The sequence below is a fragment of the Cyrtonyx montezumae genome, unplaced genomic scaffold, assembly GCF_038088225.1.
Source record: "Cyrtonyx montezumae isolate F1298 unplaced genomic scaffold, pur_monq_1.0 scaffold_9, whole genome shotgun sequence".
NCBI lineage: Eukaryota > Metazoa > Chordata > Aves > Galliformes > Odontophoridae > Cyrtonyx > Cyrtonyx montezumae.
The window spans coordinates 4366289-4394227 of NW_027072100.1; the positions used below are offsets into that span (position 1 = coordinate 4366289).

The following is a 27939-nucleotide window of genomic DNA, read 5'->3' on the forward strand; positions in this document are numbered from 1 at the left end:
CTCTGGCCCCAAGATGGCGGCGCCAGTGGGTCCGGTGAAGTTTTGGAAGCCGGGTGAGGGCGGTGCGGCCGCGTGGTGGGGAAGGCTGCGGTCTGCGGTTTGGGCTCTGGGCTCTGCCTTCTTTCCCTTTCTTTCTCCTTTCATCCGTGGGCTGAAGCGCTGCTGGCCACGGGCTTCGCTGCCGGAGGAGGGCTCTGCCCCACAGGCGCGGGGTGTGAGGGAGCAGAGGTCTCGGCGCCGGGGGCCCGCTGGGGCTCGCGGGAACCGTGTGTCTGTGCGGCGGAGAAGTGGGCAGGGTGCGTCGAGAGAGGACTGAGAGAAGAAAACCATCTCACAGCGCTCCGGAGATCGCGTCGGGTGCTCCGGGGCTCCCCTCGTCACGCAGACGTGGGGGCTTCGCGCGGTGGGTCTGCGAAGGGCCGTCATTATGATCAGGGACTGAAACACGGGGAGGTGAGGAAGGCTGGAGCAGGGAGGAGGCTGACAGGTGTGACTGTGGGCTATAAAAAAGAAGGGGGCAGACCCTTCCATAGCATCTGTTGTGTGATAAGGGGAAATGCTATCGAACTAGAAGATTTAGATTATGGATAAGAAGAAAGATATTTATCCTAAGGGTGGTGAGGCAGAGACTGCCTGGAGAAGTGGTGGATGCCTTATCCTTTGAGACATTCAAGGTCATGCTGGATGGGGCTCTGGGCTCCTGTTCAGTGTCCCTGTTCACTGCAGAAGAGTGGGACTAGATGACCTTTAAAGGTCCCTTTCCTCTCAAATGACTCTTTGTGATGAGTGGCAGTGGGCTCTGGAGCCTTCCTGTTACTTCAACCGTTAGTTCCGGGAGTGGATAGTGATCAGTGTCAAGGCTAATTGCTGTTAAAATTGGGTCAGTGTGCTACAGAACTTGCTTGATAGCTTTGAATTGGGATGAACTGTTTTTCAACAGTGGAAGAAGTGCAAAAAACTCCAAACAAGCAAATCCTACAAAACAGAATCCTCATAGCTCTCAGATTTTTCCAATCAAATTTGCAGCTGCAGATGATACTTTACTTTAATGAGATGAGTTTTTGCTTTTGGCTTTGCCTGAATGATTTTTTTTTTCTGTCAGTAGTTTCATTTTGACACGCAGTAGAAATAAATCAAATTTCAGTTACTGCGGTAAATTTAGAGCAGCAGTGGCATATCTCATCAGCAGGCAAGGCTGAATGCTTATGTGGTCCATGTTAGACTGAGGAAGGCCTGTTACGTGGCTGGTTGGCTTGAAGTTCACAGCTGTACTTCTGAGATGGATAATTAACTGTGTCTGAACTGCTGCACAGAAGAGGAATGATCCTAGGACCTTGCTGTTTATTTTTCCCTTGAGCTTTAATTCTCCTTTATCTTCCTTTAAAAATTCCAGTATATAGTCATATTGTTTTTTTAACTAGCAGGAGAAAGGCATTTGATTTTACACAAGTTTTGCTTGTTTACTGGTCTGGAAAGTTTTTGATTAATTTTCTAGAAAAATTGGTCTCTTAATATACTCTACTATGCATAATTCCTCCATGCAAGGAACATCTTGATTTTGGTTGTATCGTAAAAGTTATCTGCTGTCATATAGGCACAGAAGGTCCTGGCGTCGGCGTCTCAGAGGAGAGGCAGAGTCCTGCAGAGAGCAGTGGTGTAACTGTCATCTATAATCCTTATGCTTCTCTGTCTATTGAACAACAAAGACAAAAGTTACCTGTTTTTAAGGTATGAGAGTTCTTTTTTGGGGATATTAAATCAGTTGGGTGGTGCCTGGCTTTTGTTTGTATTTGAGAAAGCAGTGTGCGTACCTCTTACAGCATAGAACAATTGTTACATGGTCTTGTTCTCTTTATTTGCTGAAATTGATTATTCTCATTGACAGCTGCTGCCAAGTTTTATGGGCTTTGTAGATTTAATTTAGTTACTGTATTTTGCAAGCGTAATATTTATAGATTTAAAAGAATCTTTTGATTTTTTTGATGATATATTCCCTGTAAAATGAATTTACTCTGCTTAGGTAAAGACTGTAATGTGTACTTTCTTATTTTTGTATGAATCTGCTTTTGATACCCAAATGTCATCTCTTTCAGCTAAGAAATCACATACTTTATCTAGTGGAGAACTACCAAACTCTGGTGATCGTTGGAGAAACAGGATGTGGGAAGTCAACACAAATTCCACAGGTAAATGTATGTTTAGGTTGGTAAAATCAGGTATTCCCTCAGAGGATTTTGCATGAAATATTAACCCAGAACTGCACTGTAAGAATGGAATTTGCCATTGCTGGGGGCACGTGTGTGTGTCCATGACCAAAAGGAGAGAAAAAGCTTCCTATTTGATAGCATGAGCTGACATATCTGTGATACGAAGCCTTCTCCCACTTCTGGGAAGGAACATTCCCTACAAATTTATGCCGATACAAACAGTAATTACTCTGCTAAAGTGAATGGTTTTATAACTTTATCAGAATTAAGTTTAAAATTGTGTTGAGAATATGGTTTTGAGAAGGAAAAAGAAATGTGGTTTCTTGTGAATTCTGCCCTTGGAAATTTTTGGACTGTGATACGTTTCTGTATTTTTGTAAAATTTTCTCTGTTACAACGGATAGGAAGAATGACCAAGAAAGTTTAGAAGTTAATTCTTGATTTTTAACTAAAATAACTACAAGCTGATGATGAATGCCATCTGCTTCAGTGTGAGCACTTGACTTGTGCTGTTTAGCTTTTCATCTTCAAAGGTGTTATAAGTAAAGGGAAGAAAATAAAAAATGAAGTAGTTCAAATTAATAGAGACCCAAACAACTGCTTTTAGCATGCCTTCTTGAAGCTTATATTCTTAGAAAGTAGTTATTATACTCTATTTTTCTTAATTAAAAACAGTGGGATAAAACTACTGTTGTTAGTGGTGAGATGAATAATGCATAAAAAGTCACTGATTTGCCTCAGATCGTGCATAAGCTTGTTTCAGAATCAGGGTAAAACAGTCAGCTTGGGGAGCTAGCACCTTGTTGTAATCATGACACAACTTCTTTCCCTAAACATTTCTTTGCAGTACCTGGCAGAAGCTGGCTGGACGGCCGAAGGAAGAGTTGTTGGGGTGACACAGCCTCGTCGAGTTGCTGCTGTTTCAGTGAGTTTCTCTGTGTTGAGATTTTCCCACTTTGTTATCATTATAACTTCTGATTTATTAGCAGTTTTTGCTGAATAACAGGAATGGCAGCTCTGAGCATCTGAATGTGTAGGCATTTATGCTTATCTTCCAGAATTTCTCATATTATATGTTGAATTCAACATGATTCATAGGTCTTTCCAAAAGTTTCAAGGCCAGAATAGCAGATGAAGAAGCTTGGAAATAAAACTGAGTTGCATCAGCAGAATCATACAGGGAGTTAGCACTGTGCAGTGTTGAGCTGTGACTGACCCTGGGCTGGAATTATGCTTGTGTGGTCTCTAACTTGTTTCCCTGAGTAAAGTAGTGGTACAAATCTGTATGCAGTTATGTGGTCAGTGGAGGAGATTGTATACTTCTTTCCTTTCTAGCAATTCATACCTATTTATTTATTTGTTTGTTTTGGAGGGGGTGGGGAAGGGTGTGTGTGTGTTTTCCCTGGTGAGAGAGTGGATGAAAAGAAGAAATAAATCTTTTTGCATTTAATTGGCATGTCTAGGAGCATATAATGTAAGTGAGGTGTGCACTGTGACAGGGAGAAGAGATACTGGGGACAACAACTTGCACTCTGTGTTAATAATCTACACAGAAAGCATTCAGTGCTTTTTATCTTCATAACTGCCACCAAACGCTGAGTAGAAGGGCTTAAGCTTTTCTGCTGCCAATTCCTCTTTCTTCAGTAAATTGAGGTGCCTTTTTGGAATCCTCTTTTTACCTATTTTTTTTTTTTTTTAAATTAATGATATTTAGCTGTACCTGCAATGTATCAGCACATGCCTCTGGTAAAAATGTAGTAGATTGAATAGTTGTTCACTTTAGAGGTTCACCTCATCCAGAGTTCTTTAACTAGATCTGCTGTCATTAAAGAAATGATCTGTAGCAGTGATCTGCATCTTGTGCTCCAGGCGGTTTGCCTGCAGTGTCCTTCCTTTTCCCCTTCAGAGGACATTCAGTTGTCATTGAGCAATTCTACAGGAGATGCTTCAAATACTGCAATGAATTCTCACAACAAATGTATTTTCTATTTCCCTTTTATGTCTTAACATACTGATTTTAAGTCTAAAATATAGGACTACTCAGTTAGGGCTTAGTATATAGTCTGGTAGGACTTCTGTTTGAGAATGTAGTTGGAAACTGTGTGGAGATAACAGCTGTTGGTGATTTATTGCACTGTCTTGAACTGAAATGGACTTTTTAATTTTAATGAGTGTGCTTACCGACTTTCTCAAGTAGAGTGTGGGGTTTGTCCCAAGTGGAGAGCAGTAGTTGGCTAGGGTTGTGTGGTTTAGAAATGCCTGAAGTTCTGCTTGCATTACCCAGGCTGACAGTTACTCTGAATGCTTGCCTGAATGTGATGGAGTGGTAAATGATGAATTCACTGCCTATCATTATGGTTTAGAATGGCATTTGAATCACTGAAGAAGCTTACTGTTGGAATTCTAATAGCACCCATGTATACGTTCTGGGATTTTATTCTTTCTTTAGCTTTGAATTGTCTGTCGTAATTTGCTGATACCATAGGCTGCTAGTACCTAATATTCTGTAGAATAGTAAATCAGGATTTCAGCTAAAGGAGCTGTTGGCTTAAAACTGGTCCAGGGCACTTGTCTTCCAGCAATTGTTGCTGCTTTTAATTATTCTGCCAATTTTCTATCTGTTAGAAATTTCTGCATTATGAAAAGGAGGGTAGCATATTTAGTTAACAAGAAGAAAAGTAAAAGTCTGAGGAAGTTTAGGGACATATCAACTTAACTTATTCTGTTAACTTATTCTGCATGCTACATACTTGAACTCTTCCTTATTGCATACCAGCTGTGTTCTTAAACTGCATTTCCACTGTAGCTGGTGTGTGGTCCTTCTCCAGCTTCGTGACTGGTTGAAGGGTGACCTTTGCAGGTCTGACACAGTACTTTCACAGAACATTACTTCTGAAGCTTTCTTAAGAAATGTGAAGCAGATTATGTTATGCTGAAGCATCTTAAAGGTATTTACCACTGGCATGTTCAGCATGCACTATGGAGTGAAACAGAATTTTGTATTTGGTTAAGAACAATGTATTCTTCAGGAGCTGTAGCTTTGTTTCTGTTTTGATGCTGACTTTCTATGGACAAAACTATGGTGTAATGAAGAACTTTGCCATTAGCTGCCTTTTGTTGATATGAATCTCTTTTGTCAGGTTGCAGGCCGAGTTGCTGATGAAAGGGGTGCATTGTTGGGTCATGAAGTTGGATATTGCATTCGTTTTGATGACTGCACAAATCCACAGGCTACAAGGATTAAGGTGAAACAGTATGTGGTTATTCTGGAAAGGTTAGCTGAATCTCTTATAGCATCTTTGCAAAATCAGTGGGAAAACTGAGATGCCTGCTAAAGGGAGCAGGTATCCACCTGGAAAACCAGAAAACTACCCCAGGAGTGTACTGAAATGGTTGTGGCTATCTAGTACTTAAGTGTTTTATTCTGCTAGTATGACAGCCACTGTTGTAAAACTAAAGGAGACTTTCAATGCAGCTGTTGCCAGCTGTTGGTACAGTGCTAGTGTGACCCTCATTTGACTCAAATTCATAGTGAAAGGCTGTGGTGAATCAAAGCTGAAGTATCCTCGCCACCCCAAAAATAGATTTTTGATTAAAAGTGCAGGTAAAACAGAAGATGGGCAGGCTGGGAGTAATTTTATGTGGTTTTAATAGTGAGCTTTGCAGCTGTTCTTTAGCCCTACAAGTGATGTTAGTGTTACTTGTATTGTGTACTGACAACAGTTTGCTTTAGTTATGTTGGAATAGGAATGATGATGAGTGAAACAGTTTGCTCTGATTTTTTTTTTAATTTTTTTCTTTGAAACTAATAGTACTTCTGAACTGAAAGAAATAAAGATGTTTTTGAGTCTGATGATTCATCACTTGAGGTTGGAAATTTGGGGATTTTAACCTTGAAAACCAGTTCTTGCCAATTAAAGACCAAATTTATATTCCTAGGTCAAACTCTGCTTGAAGGCTACATGAGGGCTAGAAATAAAAAAAATTACTAAATTAAAACATTAAATTCATTTTAATGTTAAGTTTTGTGTTCTGGTGAGATGTGAGAGAGATCTTAAGTAGTCTACTTTGAGAGGCTCAAATCTATATTGATACAGAAAATGTTATTTGTAGAGGAAATTGTCACGTTACAGAAAAGTGTGAAGAGACTTCTATTGCCATATCCCAGTGCAGGCAGTCTGTGTTATTTTCAATAACAAACAACTATTTCTCAAAAATTTAAAAAGATTAAATACCAGTTTCTCTGCTTATCTCTAGAATAGCACTCAGAAGTGCATTTAGCTGCCATAGCTGAAAATAGAACAACTTAACAGATCAGCAGAAAATGAAAAACGAGTAAAAATTTAGGCAAAAGCTTAGAAAATTACACATGTGATTTGTTTTCTTGAATAATTAGGAACTTAGGAGCTGCCCCCTAAGTTTTGTTGGTTTCATGTTTGTTTGTTTGACTTTTTACCATTTTCCTTTGCGTTTGCTTTTAGTTTCTAACTGATGGTATGCTGGTAAGGGAGATGATGGCTGATCCTCTATTGACAAGATACAGGTAAGGAAACATTGGGCTGAACACTTGCTGAAGTGTAGCTTGGTAAACAAGTGGGTTTTGTTTTTTTAGGCTGAGCTATGATTAGTGTAAGTATAAAAATGTGAAAATTGTTCATAAGTCTGACTTTTTTTTAATGTCTTAAAGCTTGTTGGAAAATTGATTGCTGCAGTGTCAAACGCAGCAGGATTTGGTGCTGTGGTTTTTGGAATAAAACATAAATGGGCCTTGTGGAGTCTGAACTGTTTCATCTACTAGTTCTAAACTCTTTTTTTCTTTCACTAATAAAGCAAACAAAAATAATCATCTGTGAACAAACTGATTCTGATGTATAGAAAACCTTTGCAGTATGCCAAAGATAAACTTTGGTTATTCCAGCCCTTTCAGAACAACCTGAATAAAGAACAAAGAACACTGCATGTACCACATGCTTGTTGGTTGCTATGTACCTTTCCTCTCTTGTTTACCTCTGTGCTCTTGGTTGTTTGTTTTTTTTCTAATCTCAGTTTTTCTAAATGAATCTAAACAAGAATCCAGCAACAAATTTAAACAATAATATTCAATATAGGAAGATACTGATTCTAGCATCATTCAATTCATTTATCCAATCTTTCTGCTTGATTTACAGTGTTCTTATGCTGGATGAAGCCCATGAAAGGACTCTTTATACAGATATTGCCATTGGGTTACTAAAAAAGGTTAATTTTTTTTCACTGTAGTCTGTAACATTTTCCACTGTCATTATTTTCACTAAACTTCTGCTTCTGATGTTTTGTTAATCAGTTCATTTGAGAGAGGGAGATTTCTAATTCCTCATTTATCCCACAGTACACATCAACTGTTTATACATCTGACACTCGGGATCCTCTATTTCCTCCCCTGAGGCTGAGTGTTCTCTTTATATCACAGTAGGATAAAGGCAGTCTTTGTTTTGCTGATGATGATTATGAGAAGTGTCCTTGCAGGGAACTGTTGACTTCAAAGCCGTTAGCAATCTGACTCCCACCAGAAATTAAGAGTAAACTATGGTTATAGACTGAATACCCTCAATTCTCCCTTAGTCTTAAATATAAGAAGCTCCACATGCATTCCTCAGGTTGATATGGTCATGGAGTGGTACAGGTGCTTCAATTCATCAGCTGTCTTGATCACAAATTATTTCTATAGAGAAGTCACTGGTAATCTGAGTGTTCTGAAACTTGTTTCTAGCCTTATAGCTCAAAAAGCAGTTTTTATTCTAGGTTCTTTGTGTCTTTTAACCTAGATTCAAAAGAAGCGTGGAGATCTTCGACTGATTGTGGCTTCAGCCACCTTGGATGCAGAGGTATATCTCACAGATTTGGTTTAAAATGAAGCAACTGTTAAGTGGCAGCTCTGCTTCTGTTTGTGTGGAGCTTCTCTGTGCTGCTCCAGTTTGAGTGGTGAGGATGAAAGGAAGGAGTGAGTCCAGAAGAGGTCATGAAGATGCTCAGAGGACTGGAGCACCTTTCCAACAAAGACAGGCTGAGGGATGCTGGGCTTGTTCAATCTGGAGAAGGCTCTGGGAAGGACCTCATTGCAGCCTTCTGGTACTTAAAGGAAGCTTACAATAAGAAAAATGACCAACTTTTTATGTGAGCAGATAGTGATGGAGAAAGAGGAACAGTTTGAAACAAAAAGAGGGGATATTTAGGTTAAATGTGAGGAGGAAATCATTTACTCAGAGGGTGGTGAGATTGGGCACAGGCTGCTCAGAGCTGTGGGTGCCCCGTCCCTGGAGGTGCTCATTGCCTGAATCTAAAGCAGCAGAATCCAACTTGAAGTTTTTAAAATTAGAAGTTTATCAAAAGCCTGTCGAATTTATTAAACATATATTCAAGTAATGGTAACTTGACTTCTTAACGTCTTTAGGTTTCTCCCTTGATTCTTCAAGGTTTCAAACTGAAAGTATTTGTCTTTATTTTAATGTAGAAATTCAGGGATTTCTTTAACCAAAATGATACTGGTGACCCCAGCAAAGATACTAGTGTGATACTTACTGTGGAGGGGAGAACATTTCCAGTGGACATCTTTTACATACAGAGGTACGTTTCTGTTTGATCTTTTCAGTGGTGATTAAGAGTGTCTAACCTTTGTCATTTTGTCTAACATGCCAGACCAGTTATAATGAGGTATAACATCCAATTTGGCAAATGTAGCCATTCTTTCAAAGTACTTTTTGTAGTTTTGGTACCAAGGAATTAAGGATTTAAGTGTAGATAGAAAATCAAATGAATCTTCTGCTTATGTGAGTGGCTGGAATATATTTAAGTATGGAGGTGATGAAACATTGTAAGCTGTAGACAAAGGATCTTTTGTTCACTCCTGAGTCAGTTGTGAAGTAAATGCATCAGCCTCTCTAAAGCCTCCTCAGCTTTACATTTCAGTGGTCTCCATTCTGCAAGTGATTTGTTCTTTCACATCTGGACTGGTTGATCTTTGAAGGTCTGCTCTTCTGGGAGAGAGCAGAGGATTTTAAAGGCATCTTTCTCCATCATTCTTTCATATGAGTGCAGTTTAAAACAGAGTTCTCAAAATAACTTTCTAATTTGCATACGTGAATTCTCATTTGTATAAATGAAGATCACTCTCTACTTGTGTCAGTTCACTTCGCATGGGGAGGTGCCACTCTTCTTGCATGTGTTGGGGAGCATTTCTAATGATCAGCAAATGAATCATATGGAAAAAATGGAATAGCAGCATGTGTAAAACCTGAGGATTACATTGCTTTTTTTCTTAGAGCTGACACGTGGTCACATGAGTTATGTTTGAAGTATGCATTTTTAAGGGTTTGCTTGACAAAATGACATTAGATAAAAGCTCTTGAAGTGATAGGATATTGCTTATAGCAGCAGAACATACGTAGAATGGCTTTTTGTAACTCAGAGCAGTGTAAAAGAAACAAATGATTTGCCATTTTTTTGATTTAACAAATGTATCTTCTGTTTTCTCTCTCCGCAGTCCTGTTCCAGATTATATAAAATCAACTGTGGAAACTGCAATGAAAATTCACCAGATGGAGAATGATGGTGACATACTGGCATTTTTAACTGGCCAGGTATAGACAACAGCACTTTTTTGCTATACAGTGTGGTGGTGCTGACTTTGTGAAGCCTTCTCAGACTCCTGCTTTTCTTTCTTCACTGTCATTGAGACAATGACCCTTTCTGAGTGAATGAGAGCAGAGTTACACTGATCCCAAGGACTTCCAGAAAATGTACTGATGCAGTGGTCTGAATTTATCAGAGCTGATGGTGTTTTTTGTTTAATGCTGTGTGCTTTTTTTGTGATAGTCACACCTATAATGTTGTTCAGTTTGATGAGTCAGTGTTAATAATTAGCGCAAATAGAATTTTACATGTATTTGTCTTTTAAAATCTGAAGTCTTTGACAGGAAAAACGAATTGCTGTGTGATGGTCCTGGATTTTGAAAAACTAATATTAGGATTGTTGTGGTGCAGTTCTTATATAGGTGATATATAGGATATTGGTAAGCAAAAGCACTCTCACACTGTTATCTTGCTGTGCTTCTAGGAGGAAGTGGAGACTGTTGTTTCTATGCTTATAGAACAGGCTCGGGCCCTTTCTCGTGCTGGAATGAAAAAGCATCTCCGAGTTCTCCCCATGTATGCTGGGCTGCCTTCTCCAGATCAGATGAAAGTGTTTGAGAGGGTTTCTCGCAGTGTCAGGAAGGTAAGGTTTTAATTTAATGTAATCTCTACCACCCAGAAGGCTCTCTGTGTTTCACAGGTTAATGAGAATAATGTTCACATCATGGGACTGATGTGAGCTCATACAGAGCAGGACTTTTTGCATCTCCTAACAGCGCCTGTCATCTTTAACTCTGTGACCCCAGAGTGTTTTCTCTGGCTTCCCTTTTGATCACTGATCGGTCTGAGATGTGTAAGTTTTAACTCTCCTTTCTACCTCAACTTCTCAATCTTTAGGGCTCATTTTACATACCACACACCACACGTATTTATCTTTGTCCATTTGCAGCTTTTGCTTTTGTCCACGTGTAGCTTGTTACACTCCGAAGTCTGCTTTCACCTGTTCTCAATTTTTTCTGTGGACAAGTTATCTAGACTAGGCTGCTCTGTACCAAGAAAGGAAAAACTAAGGACAGAGTGGGTAAGAAGTTAAACCTTGCTTGGTTTGAGTTTAAAAAATAAAAAATAAAAAAAAAAGGTTTTTTTTAACTTCTAGAAGCTTTGTTTAGATGTTTAACATCAAAGAACTGTCATCTAATTGGTCATGATTACTGCTTTCTCCTTGAGCAAAGCTTGTGTTGGGGCTGAGATAAACTGACAATTACATGGTCTGAGTTGTTATGCTTCTTGTGCCTGCTGAAGTCTGATGGGTAAAATTGTTCATCAGATGCTGGAGGCTGTTGAGTGATAAATACTTCTTTTCTCTCCAGGAGGATTAACTTCTAAGATTTATTTCTTTATTTTCATGTGAAAAAAGGATTACATTTCCCTCTATCACTTGGGAGCAATTGCTTTTAAATATTTTAGGACACATATAGAGGTGTCTATCTGCAGGAATACTGAATATGGACAATTAATCAGCTCTGCTCCTCCACTATCTCCTGCCCTGCTCCAGTATTACAAGGTCAATATAACTGTGAAGCATAAATACAGTATTTTAGTTCAGTAACTGAGAATGTTTGATTTACGCTTGGATAACATTTTTCTTTGGAAACACACCATGTTGTTCTACATTTATGGAGAGAGAACAAACCTAAATAAGAAATAGATTGTGAAACTGTAAAAGCTAGAGTTGCATCAAGTTGAGAAGTATTTCTGCTGCCTTTATCCTTTTCTACTACAGAGTACCTTTATTGGAACTGTAATATCTGAGATCTTTTAGGGTATCTCGTATGTGAGCCCTGGTGCACTGATGCCAGCAATAGTGTAATTGAGATAGAGGGGTTCACAGTGCCGTTGTGTCTGTCTCTGTAGGTGATAGTAGCCACCAACGTTGCTGAGACTTCCATCACAATTCATGGAATTGCATTCGTAATTGACTGTGGTTTTGTGAAGCTTCGGGCCTATAATCCAAAAACAGCCATTGAATGCCTTGTGGTGGTACCAGTGTCTAAAGCTTCAGCTAATCAGAGAGCAGGACGTGCAGGCCGGAACCGCTCTGGGAAATGTTACAGGCTTTATACAGGTCAGTAATGTGATGTGTTGGGAAGGTGAGCTTGCTGACGTGCATTTTGTTTTACAGTGGCTTTAGCATTAGCTTAAAGAGAATAAAACTGCATCTTCTTTCAGCAAGAGATAGTTATTTCCCCTTGTTGCTCCTCTGGCTTGTTTAGAAATGCTTTGTTCGTACCTTCTGAGCACTTGAAATGGGATCCTTTTATGAAACAGAAATATGAACTGAGCAGGGAAGCTTCAGTAATTGCAAACCTGCAGTGTGAGTACAACTTCGGAGTGGCAAGACTGCAGAGAATTTTGCTTTTCAGTGATTGTGATTTCTGAAGATTTTCTTCACTTCATAACAGCCACCTTTATCCACACTCTCCTAGGATTAAAGTGTCTGCTGGCCTGCATGTCTAACAAAGGATTGCAGACGTCCATCAGATGGCTGCAGAAAACTTCCTGATGTGGTCTCCATGGCAATAGGTGCCAACCTCAAATGCTGCCTTGAAATATTGAAACTGGCAGTGTACAAAAATAACTGTTATAAATGAATCTGTCAGCCACTCGGCACTGTTCGGAGTACTGCAGTCCAACTGCCTCTGTTCTCAGCTGTTGAATGGGAAAAGACTTGACAGCTGAGCGCTGCAATTGCTTACGTGCCTCAGGTTCATTCTGATTTTATGAAGCTTTGAGACTTAAGGAAACCACGTATATCTTTTTGAAAAGTGTGTGTGCTTGCCAGCAGTTGCCACATTATAAAAAGATGGTTTATTCCCTAAATTTGTGTGTCCAGTAAAGAATCAAGAATGAATGTAATTGCTCTTGCTTCAAGTTGAACAGACTTTTTCATGGGCTGTGAGAGCAGACTAAGGCAAATGCTTACTGGATTGTGGAGGTTAATAATTTGTCATTGAGTTTAGGTGACAGAATTAAAACACATCTGTGTGAGATGTGCTTGTATTTTGCAGGATAGATCTTTGGCTGCATTACAGAGCAATTGCTGATACACTATAAAATAAAATAACATTTTTTTTCCTAGTTGTCTTTCACAAGCGTGATCCTTTCTCCTTTGAGATTAAGGGAAAATAAAGTACCTTCTCCCATGCTTACTTGCAGCATTTTTCAATTTGGTATTCTAGAGCATTGTTTAGGAACTGAAATTTGTCAGTGATCTCTTAGATTGTGTGAAGTAGCACTGTGTGCTTCACTTCTGTAGGTGGCCATGATGATACCAAGTTTAACATCAGTCAGCCTGTGTGTTTTTATGTTTCTGTCAATAGAATCTCAGTTCCTTGACTGCACTTCAGTTGTTTTTGTGTGTCCTGCAGCTGGCCTACTGAGTGCTTTAAGAAACTTAAAGAAAAAATAAATACACAAAAGGTGCACTGGGTGAACCCAAGTAGATAAAAGATACGGTCTTTTCTCAGTGTCCTACAGTCTCAGTGAAGGCCACAAAGACCAGAGATAGGAGGTTGTTTGGAAATGAAAATAATTCAGGTAAAAGTAGTGTATTTGTTGTATTGATTTGGAGTTTGCCTGCCTTCTCCAAAAATTTGAAAAAAAGCTTTATATGGTATTGTACAGTACTTTTTATTTTCTGATTTAAAAAATCAAACTGTTGGAAGAAAAATAAAGGATTTCCAGATTTCTGTGAAGAATCTATATTCCTAGTTGAGACGTGGGTCAAGTGCAGAATCACAAGTGTAGATACAGAATTTTCACATTAAAGTAACTGAAAATAAAATCATTAGAATAATGTCATTTTGAGAGAGAGTTCTTTCAACAGCTGCTAAAAGTTCATAGTCAATAGTTCTTACTTTAAGTGGGCGCAGTTTTATTATGGTGACTTGCACACAGGAAGAGCTGAAACCCAATCCCAAATGTCTTTGCTTTCTCCTGCAACAGAGGAAGACTTTGAGAAGTTGCCTAAGTCCACTGTTCCCGAGATGCAGCGCAGTAACCTTGCACCTGTCATCTTGCAGCTGAAGGCTCTGGGAATTGATAACGTGCTCAGGTTCCCCTTTCTTTCGGTGAGTCCTAGGCAACAAAGACTGTCATCTTTCTTTAGTGCCAGCAGTGATCACTAGGAGACTTGCTGGTAACCCACTGAACCAGGAACTATTGTCTAATTTGGGAATTACACCTCACTGACCACTATCAGGCAGCAAAGTTTCATTTTGGGAATCAAGTAGTGCAAGTAGTATGTGACAACTTAGAAACATCAGCTGTTGTATTTTAGAGTTGTGGAAAAGTTGAGAGCAGTTTGGAAAGAAAGAGTCTGAGATTATGTGAAATTATAGGTAATTTATTTGCACTGAATTTGTTGGGGGGGGAAATCTTCAGAACTAAGCTGGTTTTGTCCATATTATTAAAAAGAGCAATACTGATTTTTAGATTTCTGTGAAGTTTCTGACTACTCTTATGTAAAACTGAGACAGTAATGTTAGAAGGGGAAATTGAAAAGTAACTGATGTAACAATTGCTTTTGGCTAAAGCTTGTTTTTTATAGCTTTGCCTAATTCTGTATGCTGATAGGATCTTGAGAGTGTCATAGTGATGATGCTGGGCCTATTGAGATGGTTCTGACTTGCAGAACTGGAGGTCAGTTGAAGCTTGATAGGAAGTGTCTGAGAACTCTTCATTTTGTACAAGTAGCAGGGCAGATAATTAGAATTATTTTATGGGAGCAGATCTAAGAACTTCTGTGAAAACTTATGTTTTATGATGAGAACTTTAATCAATCCATGTTTTTGTTTTCCACAGCCACCTCCTGCACAGTCAATGGTTCAAGCTTTAGAATTACTCTATGCTTTAGGAGGTCAGTCTTCCACTTCACTTTTCACTATACTTTGCTTTACCTACAGTTTTCATGTGGGAGTTTTGGAAAAGTTGTTAATTTGGATTTGGTGTTTGGGTGGGCATTAATCATTAGTCAGACTTGCTTTGGAGAACAGAAATGGCAACCTGAATTAGTTGGAGATTTTTTTTTTAATGTACTTCACCTTTGAATTTACTTTCTATTGTTCAGTAGTTACTTCACACAGGTAAGCAAGGACAAGCCCCAATAACTTTCTGGGAGGAAGTAGAAAACTAATGCGTAACATATAAGCTAGAATTTATCTATTTTGATTATGTAAAAGCAGATTTTATAGCTAGCTTCTGTGCACTGCCTTGAGCTTTCATGAGAGGAACCAAGTTTTTGCCATTGCTAGGGACAGGGCTCTGAGCTGATGACAGTGTTGACTTGATTAGCTCAGGCAGATCCTGTGTTTCTCCAGTTCTCACAGTGTTATGAAGATATGAATGAAGGTAGGTCTCCAATTAGTCTGATACATGAGTAAGATGCTAAATTCATCTGCATCCATTTGGATAGGTTGTTGGATATTAGATCTTTCATTTTGTGTTTACATACCAGTGATGGAAACTTCAAGTATAAACAAACAAACAAAAGCTGGAAATAAAGGTCTGATGTCACTTTCATGGTCAGATTGATTACAATAATACAGAATTTATCATGTATAATATAATTGCTACTATATTTCTTGGTTGGACTCTAAGAAGCATACAAAGCATTTTAAGTTTTTCTGTTAACGTTGCATTCTTTATCTGAACTTGACTCTGCCTGAGCATTGTAAGTACAATTTGATACTTGAATTTGAGAGCAGAAAGTCTCTGGAGACTGGACTCAAAATCTAACAGTGTGCTTCCCAATAGCTCAGCAAAGCAGGTGTCATGTATTAGTTCTTGGAGCTTTTCACTGATATGATTTTGATGGCTTTACACTAAAAGGGGAGACAGGTTAGATGTGAGAAGGAGATTCTTGCACTTGGACGGTAGGGAGGCCTTGGCACTGCTGCCCAGAGCTGTGGGTGCCTATGCTTGGAGATGCCTGAGGCCGTGGCTGGGCCCTGGTCAGCTTGAGCCAGGGGGCAGCCAGCACATGGCAGGGGTGGTGCTGGAGGGGGCTGTAAAGTTTTTCCAACCCTGTCGTTCTGTGACTCTGTGATAATGTGAACAGGAGGAAAAAGGGTAGTATAGAGGAGTTTGTGCAAATTTTGGAAGCTTCCAGAGGTCTGTGGCCTTTTTAATCACTTCCAAATGCTGTGTTGTAACTTGTGGCAGGTGTTGTGATTCTTATTCTCACGGAGCTGTAGCTCGATGGCTGGGATTTTGTTCTGTGCTGGTTCAGTTGCATCTTGCAAAGGAGGATTTTGCCAGAGGCACTAGGTTCATGGCAGCCATTTCAACCTGGATCAAGTGCCTTTGTGCTGGCTCTGAAGCATGTTGCAAGGATGAATTTGCAGCCAAAGCCACCTTAGGGGAATGGAGAGGAAAGGTCAGTAATCTCACTGATCAGCTGTCTGATGTTTTGGCAAAAGCATTGAACTCGTGGTAGTTTCACAGGAAAGTATGGAGCTGTTGCTCTGTTGGCTATCCAGCTTTTGTAGCAAAACAGGGAAGCTCTGGTGTTGGTGTTTGAGGTGGGAAGGAATGCATGTGATTAGCTCTAAGATTTTTGCTGAAGTTTCAGGGTTTTGCTAGTTTCTTATGAAGATTTTTTTCTATAAGTTGCAGGGAGAAAGCTGCCCAGGAGTTGGCAAGTGCAGTAAGGATTGTATTTCTCTTATGCAAGTATGAACCTGTATTTCAACACTGGCATTACAATATCATGTAAATGTGCAGCTTAGGGTCAGGACCCTACAGAGCAACCTGTGCAGGCTGAGATAGTTCTGTTGAATAAACACATCACTGTTCTCAGACTGATTATTTTTGCAGCGATGCAAACAGATAACATCAGGAGCATCTTTTCTCAGCCTTCTCAGTCACAGTTATGAGCTGGAGTTTATTATTTTTTTAATCACAATTTATAGGAATACAGGCAAAAAGTGACTGTATTTATAGCTTTATTTCAGATTCAGTATTTTGTTGAATATTTGTTTTTATGTTGCTGTCCAGCCAGGTTTAAATCAGATGTTTTCCTCCCTTAACCCATCACTTTTTAGTGGTTGAAGCTTTTTAGTGACAAGGTACTTGAAGCATGCTCAGTAGTAGTCTTTTCAATATGCTTATCTAAGCAGAGCTCTGATTTCTTTCAAAGCTGTATATGGCATTTGCTTCTAAGATTATTTCAAGGAAACCTGTTCCAAACTTGTACCTGTCATATCCCTTCCCTGTATATCCAGGCTTACTGCTACAAAATCATCTGTGCACAAGCTGTATATATCCATACACAATTGCACTGACACTTATAGAATTCAGCAGAAACCAATGGGCTATGGCTTAATATTCCTGTAGAAAATAAAAAGATAATTTCTTTTTGATCCATGTCTATAAATATCTAAGGAGTAGGAGGCAAAGGGATGAAGCTGAACTCTTCTCAGCAGTGTGCGGCGATAGGATGAGGGAAAATGGCCACAAACTGAAGCATGGGAAGTTCTGCACAAATATGTGTAGGAACTTCTTCACAGTGCAGTGACAGAGCACTGGCACAGGGTGCACAGAGAGGTGGTGGAGTCTCCTCCTCTGGTCAACACCCACCTGCACACCTACCTGTGCAACCTGGGCTGGAGCTGCTTTGGCAGGGGGTTGGACTCAGTGATCTCTGGAGGTCCCTTCCAACCCCTACAGTTCTGCAGTTCTCCTCCTCTGTACTTGGGAACCCAGTTGCATTTCTCTAAATGAAGTGCTCCAACTTCTAAGATAGCACTTCAGCCTTGGTCAAATGGTAAATAATCATACGTTAATTTTTGCAGTTTCTCTGACTGTGTGTTTTATTACTTCATCACTACACATCAGCTGCATTTTAGCACTAGTCTCCAAGGAAGACATTTTTACATTAGGTGAAATATCTTTTGTTAGTGTTAAGGTGTGGTGTGTGACTTACTGTATTGTCATAAAAAGTTCAATAGAAGTCTTATCAAGTAGTAAAGGAAAGTAAATGTTTGACAGAGATAGCTGTGGCTTTAGGTGTGCTGACAGGAGCTGTTGGAGCTGTCCTCCTTTGACTTGACTTACGGTTTGGGTTTCTCCTTGTGGCTTTTTGCCACCACCCAGTCTGACAAATAGCATGTTTATGTATTGCATGAGCCACCGTTGTTTCCTCAGTCTGCTCTGGCATGGATACTTATGCAATCTGCAGTGTTCCAGTGTCTTGCACCTTTGCTTCCATCAGTTTGTCCTTGTGTGACTTCTCTCATGCTCTGAAAACCAAGCTGCCATGCCTCCATCCTGTTCCACTCCAGCTCCAGTGGGAAGGCTACAGCTGGAATATGGCTGCCAGCTCACTTACTGATGTTTGAGGCAGGATGCACTGTGAATGCACTGTGAAGAATCTTTATCATTTGTGCTTCTCTAGTTTAGATGCTGTTAACTTATTTCTCTATGACCCAAACAGATGTAAATCAGAAAACTGACAACGTTCCTGGGTGTATTTGCTGTATTTTAGTTCACAGGTCTAAATAAATCTTTTTTGTGCTACTTTTAGCCATGTCACTGATTCATTTATCAATGTGCTGCAGGTTTGGATATGCACTGCCGTTTAACTGAGCCTCTGGGAATGAGAATAGCAGAGTTTCCTCTGAATCCTATGTTTGCAAAGATGCTTCTAGAATCAGGTAGGTGGGGAAAAAAAATCAGAATTTTCCTTATCTTATGATGAGTAGTGGATATTGATTGCCTCTAGTAATTTAGCGTAGTGTTAGATGTATGCTAAGCTTGAAGCATCCCATCTGTTTTGTGTTGGTATAGTGTTCAGTAAAAAGAGCCATTAATCTCATGGACCTCTCTAATAGTGACCAATGCATTTAACACAAATAATTAAGATTAATACATTTATCTTTTAATTTTCCATGAAAACATTCGCTGTTGAACTTGCAAAAAAAAATCTGAGTTTAGATATTGAGTTGATATACTGTAAAGATACATATATTTTTTTTTCTTCTCTATTCTGTATGGTGGTAAGTTGATTGGAAGAGGATTTCCTTCCCTGAATTTCTTCATTTACTTCTCAGGAAATTTTGGCTGTTCCCAGGAGATTTTAACCATTGCTTCAATGATGCAGATTCAGAACATCTTCTTGATCCCTCCAAATCAAAAATATCAAGCTGTAAGTTGAATGCTATTTTTTTTTTTGTGCATTCAATATTTCTAGTTTTCCACCAATCATTTCATTGCTGTGTGCTACAGATTGCAAATTCATATGGAAATGAAACAAAGCTTTGGACTATACCTAGTGGTTCTAGGTAAAAGGGGAAACTGAATGATAGTGTTGTCTGTGTGTCCTTTGCTACTATAAACAGACTCCTTCTGAGGACCAGAAATGTGAAGAGTATTAGTCCAATATTGGCCAGCATGAGGAGTTGTTAAAGAATGGAGAGGGAAATAAAAAACAAGCAAAAAAACTAACCAAGCATCCTCAAGTTCTCTTTCAGAGAACAAAACAGAAAGTATTAGGTGATAGCGAACTTTTAATAGGTAGCTGGAGCCTTTTTTTAATGCACCTTTCTTAAGTTTTTGGGATTCATTTTCAGCTCGTTTTTCTAATTTAAGCTTCAGAGCACCACCTTAATATACATGGATGGCAGAACGTAGTAGTTCTGCAACATGACCTCCCTTCATGTTAAGAATTCTGATAGTCACCAGCAAATACAGAGACAATAGAAACTGAGATCATTAAAATGACTGTTTTTAAAACACATTTCTCCTCCTCCAGGCCAGGCAACACAGGAAGTTTGCTGTGGAAGAAGGTGATCATCTCACTATGCTAAATGTTTATGAAGCCTTTGTCAAAGTAAGTCAAGTCAAGCGTATGTGGATCTGCAGGAATATGAAAAACTTGTGTGTCCCCTTTTTTATTCTGGAAGTTCTGGGTAGTTCTGGAAGTTCATCATCAGAGCTGAGGACTTACCAAGTCTTTGATGTGACAGTTCTGCATTTAAAGATACTCTGGTTGTATTTTGCCACAGACCTTCTGTAGTTCCTTCGATCAGGGAACAGAAAAAAAAATATGTATTTAGGTATGGCACAGAATTCTTATCTGTAGATAACTATTTTCAGAGAGACTGGGATTTTTGAAAGGCTCTAGTAAAAACAAATATCCAAATTCTGAGTGAAATTTGTGTTTCTACATCCTTTTTATAGAGATATTTGAGTTTTAATGATGATAATGCATCCAATTCATTTAAAAATATTGCCTCGTTATTTTGCTGATATGAAGCACTTCTGTTACAGTATATTTGCAGAAGTCTTGTGCTGAACCAATATAACCACTCTAGTATTTAAAAAGAAAACTTTCCTCTTCCTATTCCCAAGGCATTCAGGCACTGAATGAAACTTTGCCCTTCAGATTTTGGATCTGTGTAAGTCTCTTAGAAGTAGCTGAATACAGGAATTCTTGGACTGAGTGCTGGCTTCTGGAGGAGGCCAATGAAAAGAGTATAAAGAAAAATTTGTTTACAATTTGAGATTAAAAACAGGCTAATTTTTGATATAATGCACTTGTACATGGAAATGGAATGATTGATGCTTTTGTCTTTTGCTACATTAAAAAAAATAAATGAAGGATAGAAAATACCCCTTTGAGATTCTGCTGTTTAAAGTTTGCTTGAAACATGCTTTGTTACTACTTTTGCTACATGCACTTCTTAGCTGCCATGTAAGAAAATGATTTTCAGCAAAAAGAACAATAAATAGCATTGTAGAAGACAAAAGAAAACATAAAAAGACTGTAATCCAGATGAGATTGTTTGTTACTTTACTGGTGGTTTTTCATTGTTATTTCTTTCTCCTTACTCTACAGCACAGCAAAAGTTCTCAGTGGTGTCAGGAACACTTTCTGAACTACAAAGGACTTATTAGAGCTTCTGTTGTAAGAGAGCAGCTGAAAAAGCTTCTTGTACGTTTTAAAGTGCCAAAGAAGTCCAGTGAAGGTGAAAATTTGCTCCTTTCTTCCTTTGTTTTCTTTTAAATCTGTTGTCCAGTATGTTTTGAGGCTAGGCTTTAAATTGCCAGTGTACTGTCTGCTTTTCTTGTATTTTTTCATGGTCTAAAAATAACATTAATTAAAACCTTGTATTTTTTTCCTGAAAATGACTGTGAAAGAGCAAATTAGCCTATTTTTACAATTAACATGTAGTCCAGCCTTCATTAGTTACGTTTTCCAGCAAGAGATTATCACCACTGACCTTGGATTTAAAGGACAAATTTACAAAGAAGTATAGAAGGCTCACCCCATTTCTTCTTCTGACTTTATAAGAAGCACAGTTTTCTACTGTGCTCAAAATGATGTATAGACTTTGATCTGATTGCCTGCTCTGCTGCGTGGATGTGAATGCCATGTCTGGTTTTTAGCACTTGTCTCTAAGTGCTCTGAAAACCTTTAGTACTCTCTTAGTACTTAACTGTCACAAGGACTTTCAAACTATCGACTTGGAGACACCAGTGGCAACTATAGTTTTTTAATAAGAGATTGCAGGGCTTGTCTGCCTTCCAGCTTGGAAGCTTGGATTTCCTATCCAAGGTAGATGCAGTGTGAAAAGTTTGAGATGAATAAGTGATCCTTGAGGGATATTTACCTTTCCACTGACTAATTTACAGTAAAGTTCTTTTCTTCAGGTGATCCAGATCCTGTTTTGAGATGCATAGTTTCTGGATTCTTTGCTAACGCAGCTAAATTCCACTCTACTGGAGCTTACAGGTAAGTATGTGTAGTTTCATTACAACTCTTAGTTGAAAAGCTTGTTTGATTGGGTAAATCTAAGCATAGTCAACAAACAAGTGTTCTGGACACTTGCAGTATGAAACATGGTGACTGATTTACTACATCTTTAAAGTTTTTTCTGCTCAAGCTGCATTGATGTGTCTCTTCTCTTTGTCTAGGATAAATAATGACTTATTGACAATGGGGAATCTGTTACTAATAGTAATTAACTTGTGTTAATGCCAGCAAGTACCGTGTATTTGTTGTATTCCTTCCAATGCATGTAATTAAACTCTAGAACACTGCTTCTTTATTTAACGCATTTGCATTCTCAATTGTTTCTTTGGCCAGGATTTAAGCCTGGTTTTAACTGAAAGCTTCTTCGTTAAATATAAATCTTTTTAATTTGCTCCAGTTCTTTCACTGCTGCCTTTTATTAACATTCTTTCTGGGGATGAAAGGAGCTGTATTCCAAATAATATATCTTGCTTTTAAGGACGATCCGAGATGACCATGAACTTCATATCCACCCTACTTCAGTCCTGTATGCAGAGAAACCTCCACGCTGGTAAGTTAAAGCAACTTGTGCTTGCTTTGTGTTCTTTACAAGGCATTCCTGGCATCCAGACATTTTTATGATTGTCTTTTCTTTATCAGTGGAGGAATAAATGTACAAAGTCATGGTTCCCTCAGAGAGAATCCAGATTGTATTTCCTTTGCAACTCTTTGTGGGCAATATCCAAGTAAATCAAAGAAGGAGAGTGATGTCTAACTATCAGAAAGCCTGCAGAGGTTGTACAGTAAAGTGACCCTTTTTAATAGGCACCATATCTTGCACTGCAGCTTGGTCTGTGAGCAGTCTCTAAGATTAAATTGTTTTTATTAGACCTAATAAATAAATGTATTGTCTAATAGCTGCTGCAGTACTTGTATGTGCCTTCCTAGGAGAGGGCATATGCATACAGTTCATGATTCAAAATCTGTGAGAGAAGGTATGGTTGTGTAAAAGATTGGTGACATAAATGGTTGTACTTTCATGTTATCTGGAATGTTACAGTTCCATTTACCCGTCAAAAATGCTTAAGTAACAACTGCAGATGTCTTTAACTTCTCTGGTGATCAGCATGATCAACTTAGAGTGTTTGGGCTCTTGTCCACTGCCTGTAGCTGACACTTTGAGCTCCTACTTCTCGTGTGCAGGGCTTGCAGGAGTGTAACTGATTGGAACTTAGCCATCAATTGCCATGGCTCACAAAATGGAAATGAATCCTGCTCACTTGATGTGAACTATAGCAATTTTTCAGGGCTGAGTTTAGCAGCTGATGTATTTTTTGCCATTGAAACAAGCCAAGCCTGATTCTCTTGCTTTTTTGCCATTTTTTTTAAGCTCCTGTCACTGCTAATTAAATAAGATGCAAATAGTTTGAAATAGTTTCTGGAAAGTATTTATTTTACTATCTGGCCTGCAGTAGATGGCATCTCAGAAGATCGGATGTGGGAGAGTGACAGACAGTAAAAAGACTAAATTGAGAAGGAAGTACTCTGTCAGGAAAGCACTGGATGAAGTTTTGTTCCTGCACACACCTCCTGTGTCCTCCTAGCAGAGGACTCGAGTACTGTGGTGGTTGGTTTGAAGTGGAATCAGAGTACATTCTGTCCTAGCCTCTGTCACTTCCACACATACAGAAAGTCAGAACCCTCAATTGCTGGAAGCCTTTACTGGTAGAACCTTACAGCTCATGTGCTTCACTGCCTGCTTGCTGTTGATGGCAGCAGCGTTGCTTGGAGCTGTGTTCCAAGGCCACATAGGCTTGCCACTGCCAGCCTGAGCACCATGCTCGCTCTTGGAATCCTCTAGGACTGGGTTACCTTACCTGGCAACCGTAATTCCAGCTGCTAGGGAGCACCTCCTGTATGGAGGACTTTGGTTCTCCGTTTCAGATGTATGTAAAATGTGTTCTTATTCTTGTTCATTTTTGTTAGATTTCTCTTTTGTTATATTGCTCCATTTGGCAGAGAAGAAAAGTTTGTACTCCTTTGCTTTGAAAGCAAAAGGAGAAACCACAAACCTGGTGGCAGCTTTACTGTGTATAAGAGGTTGATAATGACTTGTGGCTTTGGTGACTAACTGTTCAGAGTGTGGGTTTGCACTCCATTGGTAGAAATCCCTTTCCCTGTGGAAGGTTATCTTCAGAAATAGGTTGTCCTTTCTGTTCAGGTGGGCGTGGATGTTTGAGCCCATATAGCTGGCTGTTTCTAAATCTCTTCCAGAGTAAGTCCTGGCAGCAGCTAAAGCTGATTTCTTCCTCTAATTGTTATCTCTCGTCTGCATGAGGGATGTTCATGCTGTGACTTGGGCCCAGCTCGTTATGGACAGGGTTTTGGTGTCTTTCCTTCCTCATGACAGCACAGAATAATTAACCTTCTCTTCCAGAGTATTTGCTATGAATCCTCTTACTCCCATTATCTCTTTTTATACCTTGTATCGGTCTGTCTTAGTAGTATATGAAGTTGTTTTTCATGCTGGCCTAAAAGTTTTCTTAATTTAGAGAACTCTGAACAACCTGGAAAAAAAGGGGTAAGAGATTATTACACAATCTGCATACTTCCTTATTGTGCTGTGAATATTATATCTGTCAGCTTGTATATGCACCTAAATATGCTGTTAATCACCTTGTTTCCTTATGGCACAAACATGTTTTTCTTTCCTTCCTCCTAGGGTAGTCTACAATGAAGTCATACAGACTGCCAAGTACTACATGAGAGATGTGACTGCCATTGAATCTGCATGGCTCTTGGAACTGGCACCTCATTTTTACCAGCAAGGAACGGTACGGAATCGGCATAAAGCCCAAACGGTACCATTGCTGTATTGGCAGCTTTGTATCTGGATCATTAAGTGATTTCTTTTTTCCAATTATTATTTTCATCTATTTAATAGTAGAAAAATCAGTTTATTTATTTATTTAGGGGTTTTAATGTTTAAAAAAAGAAAAAAGACCAGTAAATCGATGCATGAAAATTTTTGCCCCATTATCCAAACAGCAGACATGACTGAGAAATTGTAGAGTGACGTATCCCTCCAAAAGATGAAATCTTGGCCTATTCTACACTTAAATATAGGTGCTTGGTGTGTCTTCTGTGAGCATCACTGTGCCTGACAGTGGTCTTACTTTGTGCAATCATTTACAAGAGTCTCTGTATCCTTTGCCAATGTTTGTGCAAATCTCAAGCCCCATGTTTTTGATGGTTTACTGCAAACAGTCAACTCTGGTCTGTTAAAAACATGAAATGGCAAGGGACAGCTGATGTCTTTACAGCCTTTATTGCAAATTCTGTTGTGTAGTATATGTGTGTAGAGGAAGGAAGAAAGACCTGAAGGGAGGACACAAGGAAGACTGAGTTAGTCTCTTTTCAGCTGTGCCCAGTGCCAGGATGAGAGGTAGTGGGCACAAACTGGTACACAAGAAGTTCCATATGAACATCAGGAAGCACTTTTTTGGTGTGTGGGTGATGCAGCACTGGCAGAGGTTGCCCACTGGGGTAGTGGAGTCTCCTTGGAGATCTTCAGAAATGGATGTGGTCCTGGGCACCCATCTCTGAGTGTCACTGCTTGAGCAGGAATTGGACCAGATGGCCTTCAGAGCTCCTTTCCATCCTCAGCCGTTCTGTGATTCTGTTCTTCACTTCATCTTTTAACAGTTGCCTTTTTTTGTTTTTTTTGTTTTTTCCTATCTTTATCAACTCTGTCCCATGCAAACTCATCAGTTTAGTCTTATTCTCACTGATAATTGAGAGATCTGGATTGGCATTAAACAGTACCTAAATATTAGTCAAGCTGAAGCTGCTGATACTGCATTGTAAGTAAATACTGGAAAGAGATTACCAAATTGATCTTGCATGTGAGTTTCCCATGAGATGTTAATAGTTATTGAGCTTTATGTTATGAATTAGTGGACTATTTCCAAAATGCTGAGGGGAAGAAAGGCACTTGCATAGCAGACTGATGCAAAACAAGATACTTATTTGCATACAAGCAGCCATATTGCAAGAAGTACTGTTTCTGATTTATATTTTGATCTGCTGCCCTACTTGACTTCTTTAAAAATTTCGTGCTTCCTTGCTTTTACTTCCTGGGGTTTTTGGAAAAAAGAAGAACAGTGTATCATGTGTTTGACAAAGGTGGTAATGACTGTGCAGGATAGACCCTTGAGCCTTTAGCTGCAGTTAGATGTGCTCTGCAGCCATGGTGGTAAATGATGAGGCAGCGTTCCTGTTGTATCAAATCTGCTCTTGGAATAATTCATCCTTTTGACTCACATATTTACATGTTGTAACATCCCATACATAACACAGCATCTTATTATCATATACCCTCCCCATGGGCCACAACGTGGTGTGAGGTTTTCCTTTTAAGTAGGTGGTGCTGGACTGTGTGATTGGTGACTCATTCAGGCAAAACTGGAATTGCTTTTTTGGAAGAGGAGTTGCCTTGAATTTTTGCAAGGCAGTACTACAGCTGTTGTAGATATTCTGTAAAATAACATCAGGACCTCATTCTCTTGCTTGCAGCCCTTTTGATTCAATAAGGATGTACACAGCCTGCAACGTGACAGCAGCATTACCTTCATCCTGAAGTAGATGGAAGTTATTTGAGATAGAGCTAGTTTTGAGGGAAACCACCTCTTTTGGTTCAGTCAGTTATCCCCATCAGTCATGAGTCTTTGGTGTATTTCTAAAGATGCTTGAAAATCAGAAATAAAACTCTGAGTTATACGTGTGGATTTTGAATAAGCAGGTAACTGCAAGGCATAGAAATGTATGCTGAATTACTGTCATTCAGACTCTTTTCCTTCTGAAAGACACATCCTTTTGTTAGCGTTTCGCTGAAATAGGATCATTTGAAATCCTGAATCAAGTTTAAAAAAATAAATAGGATTCTCTGTCAAGATTTTTTTTCTACAATTTGATTATGTCTTCAGACAATTCTGTCTCATTTCAACTTCTGCAGTGGTTTAAGAGGATGATTTTCATGTTTTGGATCCACATTTCTGCATGCCTTTTTATTTCAGAGCACATAGTTTCTTTGGACCTTGGAACCTGTAGCTGTAGTATTAATGCATTTGTTAAAATCTTGTTCCTCATGCACATGTTCCTGGTGTCTGTGCAGAAGCGTTGTTGGGAAGATATGTACCCTTTGGTGCATTTTTACTTGTTGGACAGCTGCTTCCAGTGCAGAGTTGTTTGTGTGAATGCAGTTAATAGAGAAGTGCTTGAAGATATCTTATACCAAGCCAGAACATTCCCTTTGGTGGCATGGAGGTGTTTTGTTTTCTATTTAAGGGATAAGCAAGAGGTTGGGAAGGGTGGTCTTCCTTATTTGCATTTATTTTACTTTGGGATTAATGAGTGGAAGCATTCTAGTTGAACTTTTTGATAATTGCAGTGCATATGCTAAGTGTTCTTTCTCTCTTCTTGCAGCATCTCTCCTTGAAAGCAAAGAAGGCCAAAGTAGATGACCACTGATTTGACATGACTTAAGTCTTGTGATGTCAGATGCAGAATCTACCAGTGGTTTGAAGCTGGCTACAGTCCATCCAGCAGTCAGTTCATTACCAACTTGATCTTACATCAACTTAAATGTTAAATGCCTGCCAGGATCTGTAGGGATTTGTGCATGACCAGTACACCTTAAACCTATGTAGAGCTTGCATTGTGGACATTTTATTCTTTGCCTAATTGACCACTGTTGTTAATCTAGGCATGTTGCTCCTTTTAAATAGATAGACAAAAAATAAAAAAGAGGACATGCAAGACCACAAAAAAAAAAGGAAAAAAAAGCAAACCTTCAGGAGGGAGATGGATTTCCTGGAGTGATATGTCTGCCTTATGAGAGTGGGGAATAGGGTACCCTGCCTCCTGTTACCTAGAGCACTGTGACTACTGCTGGCCAAACTGAGGCTGACTCCTTGACAGCAGGCAGCTCAGGGCAATGAGCTAGCCCTTGGAATGCAAGGGACTGCCATGGAAACTCTGATTAGTGTTGGACCATACCGAACTGGTGCAGCTTGTGCCTCCCAAGCAGTAAAAGCCTCCTGCCTGGTGCTGAGCTGCCTCTTGCTGCCTGTCCTTCAGTAAGTAACATAGTGTGTGTAATGTCTCAATTCCTTTCAAGCATACGAGAGAATCCTTGTCTGGGGAAGGGGGAGAGAGAGTAGCTCAACCTTTTAAAAAGGATTTTTTTTTTCCTCAATCAAGGGACCATATACATGTTCACAAACAGTTATCTATTCACTGATAGGACTTTACTCTGTTTCTCTCCTCCAA

At 39.3% G+C, this 27939-nt stretch overlaps 1 protein-coding gene across 2 annotated transcripts; it reads left to right on the top strand.

The window, feature by feature from the left end:
- DHX35 (DEAH-box helicase 35) lies at positions 1–27893 on the top strand. 2 transcript variants are annotated; one of them, XM_065754152.1, is made up of 22 exons: positions 1–53; positions 1595–1728; positions 2094–2186; positions 3055–3132; positions 5348–5452; positions 6689–6750; positions 7376–7445; positions 8012–8071; positions 8698–8810; positions 9727–9823; positions 10300–10458; positions 11730–11940; positions 13821–13945; positions 14679–14733; positions 18434–18529; positions 18926–19020; positions 19627–19704; positions 20713–20842; positions 21528–21609; positions 22109–22180; positions 24332–24470; positions 27094–27893. In XM_065754152.1, the coding sequence occupies exons 1-22, from the start codon at positions 14–16 to the stop codon at positions 27136–27138; spliced, it is 2139 nt and encodes a 712-aa protein (XP_065610224.1). In that variant the 5' UTR covers positions 1–13; the 3' UTR covers positions 27139–27893. The 2 variants fall into 2 exon arrangements, with proteins under 2 accessions (XP_065610224.1, XP_065610225.1); XM_065754153.1 differs by having other exon boundaries at positions 24332–24443.
- Positions 27894–27939: the final 46 nt, after the last annotated feature.

Coding starts and splice junctions, on each gene's coding strand:
- DHX35 (XM_065754152.1), top strand. CDS start 14: ATGGCGGCGCCAGTGGGTCCGGTGAAGTTTTGGAAGCCGG. Junction 14,734..18,433: donor ATTACTCTATGCTTTAGGAG/GTCAGTCTTCCA, acceptor AATGTGCTGCAG/GTTTGGATATGCACTGCCGT. Junction 24,471..27,093: donor ATCGGCATAAAGCCCAAACG/GTACCATTGCTG, acceptor CTCTTCTTGCAG/CATCTCTCCTTGAAAGCAAA.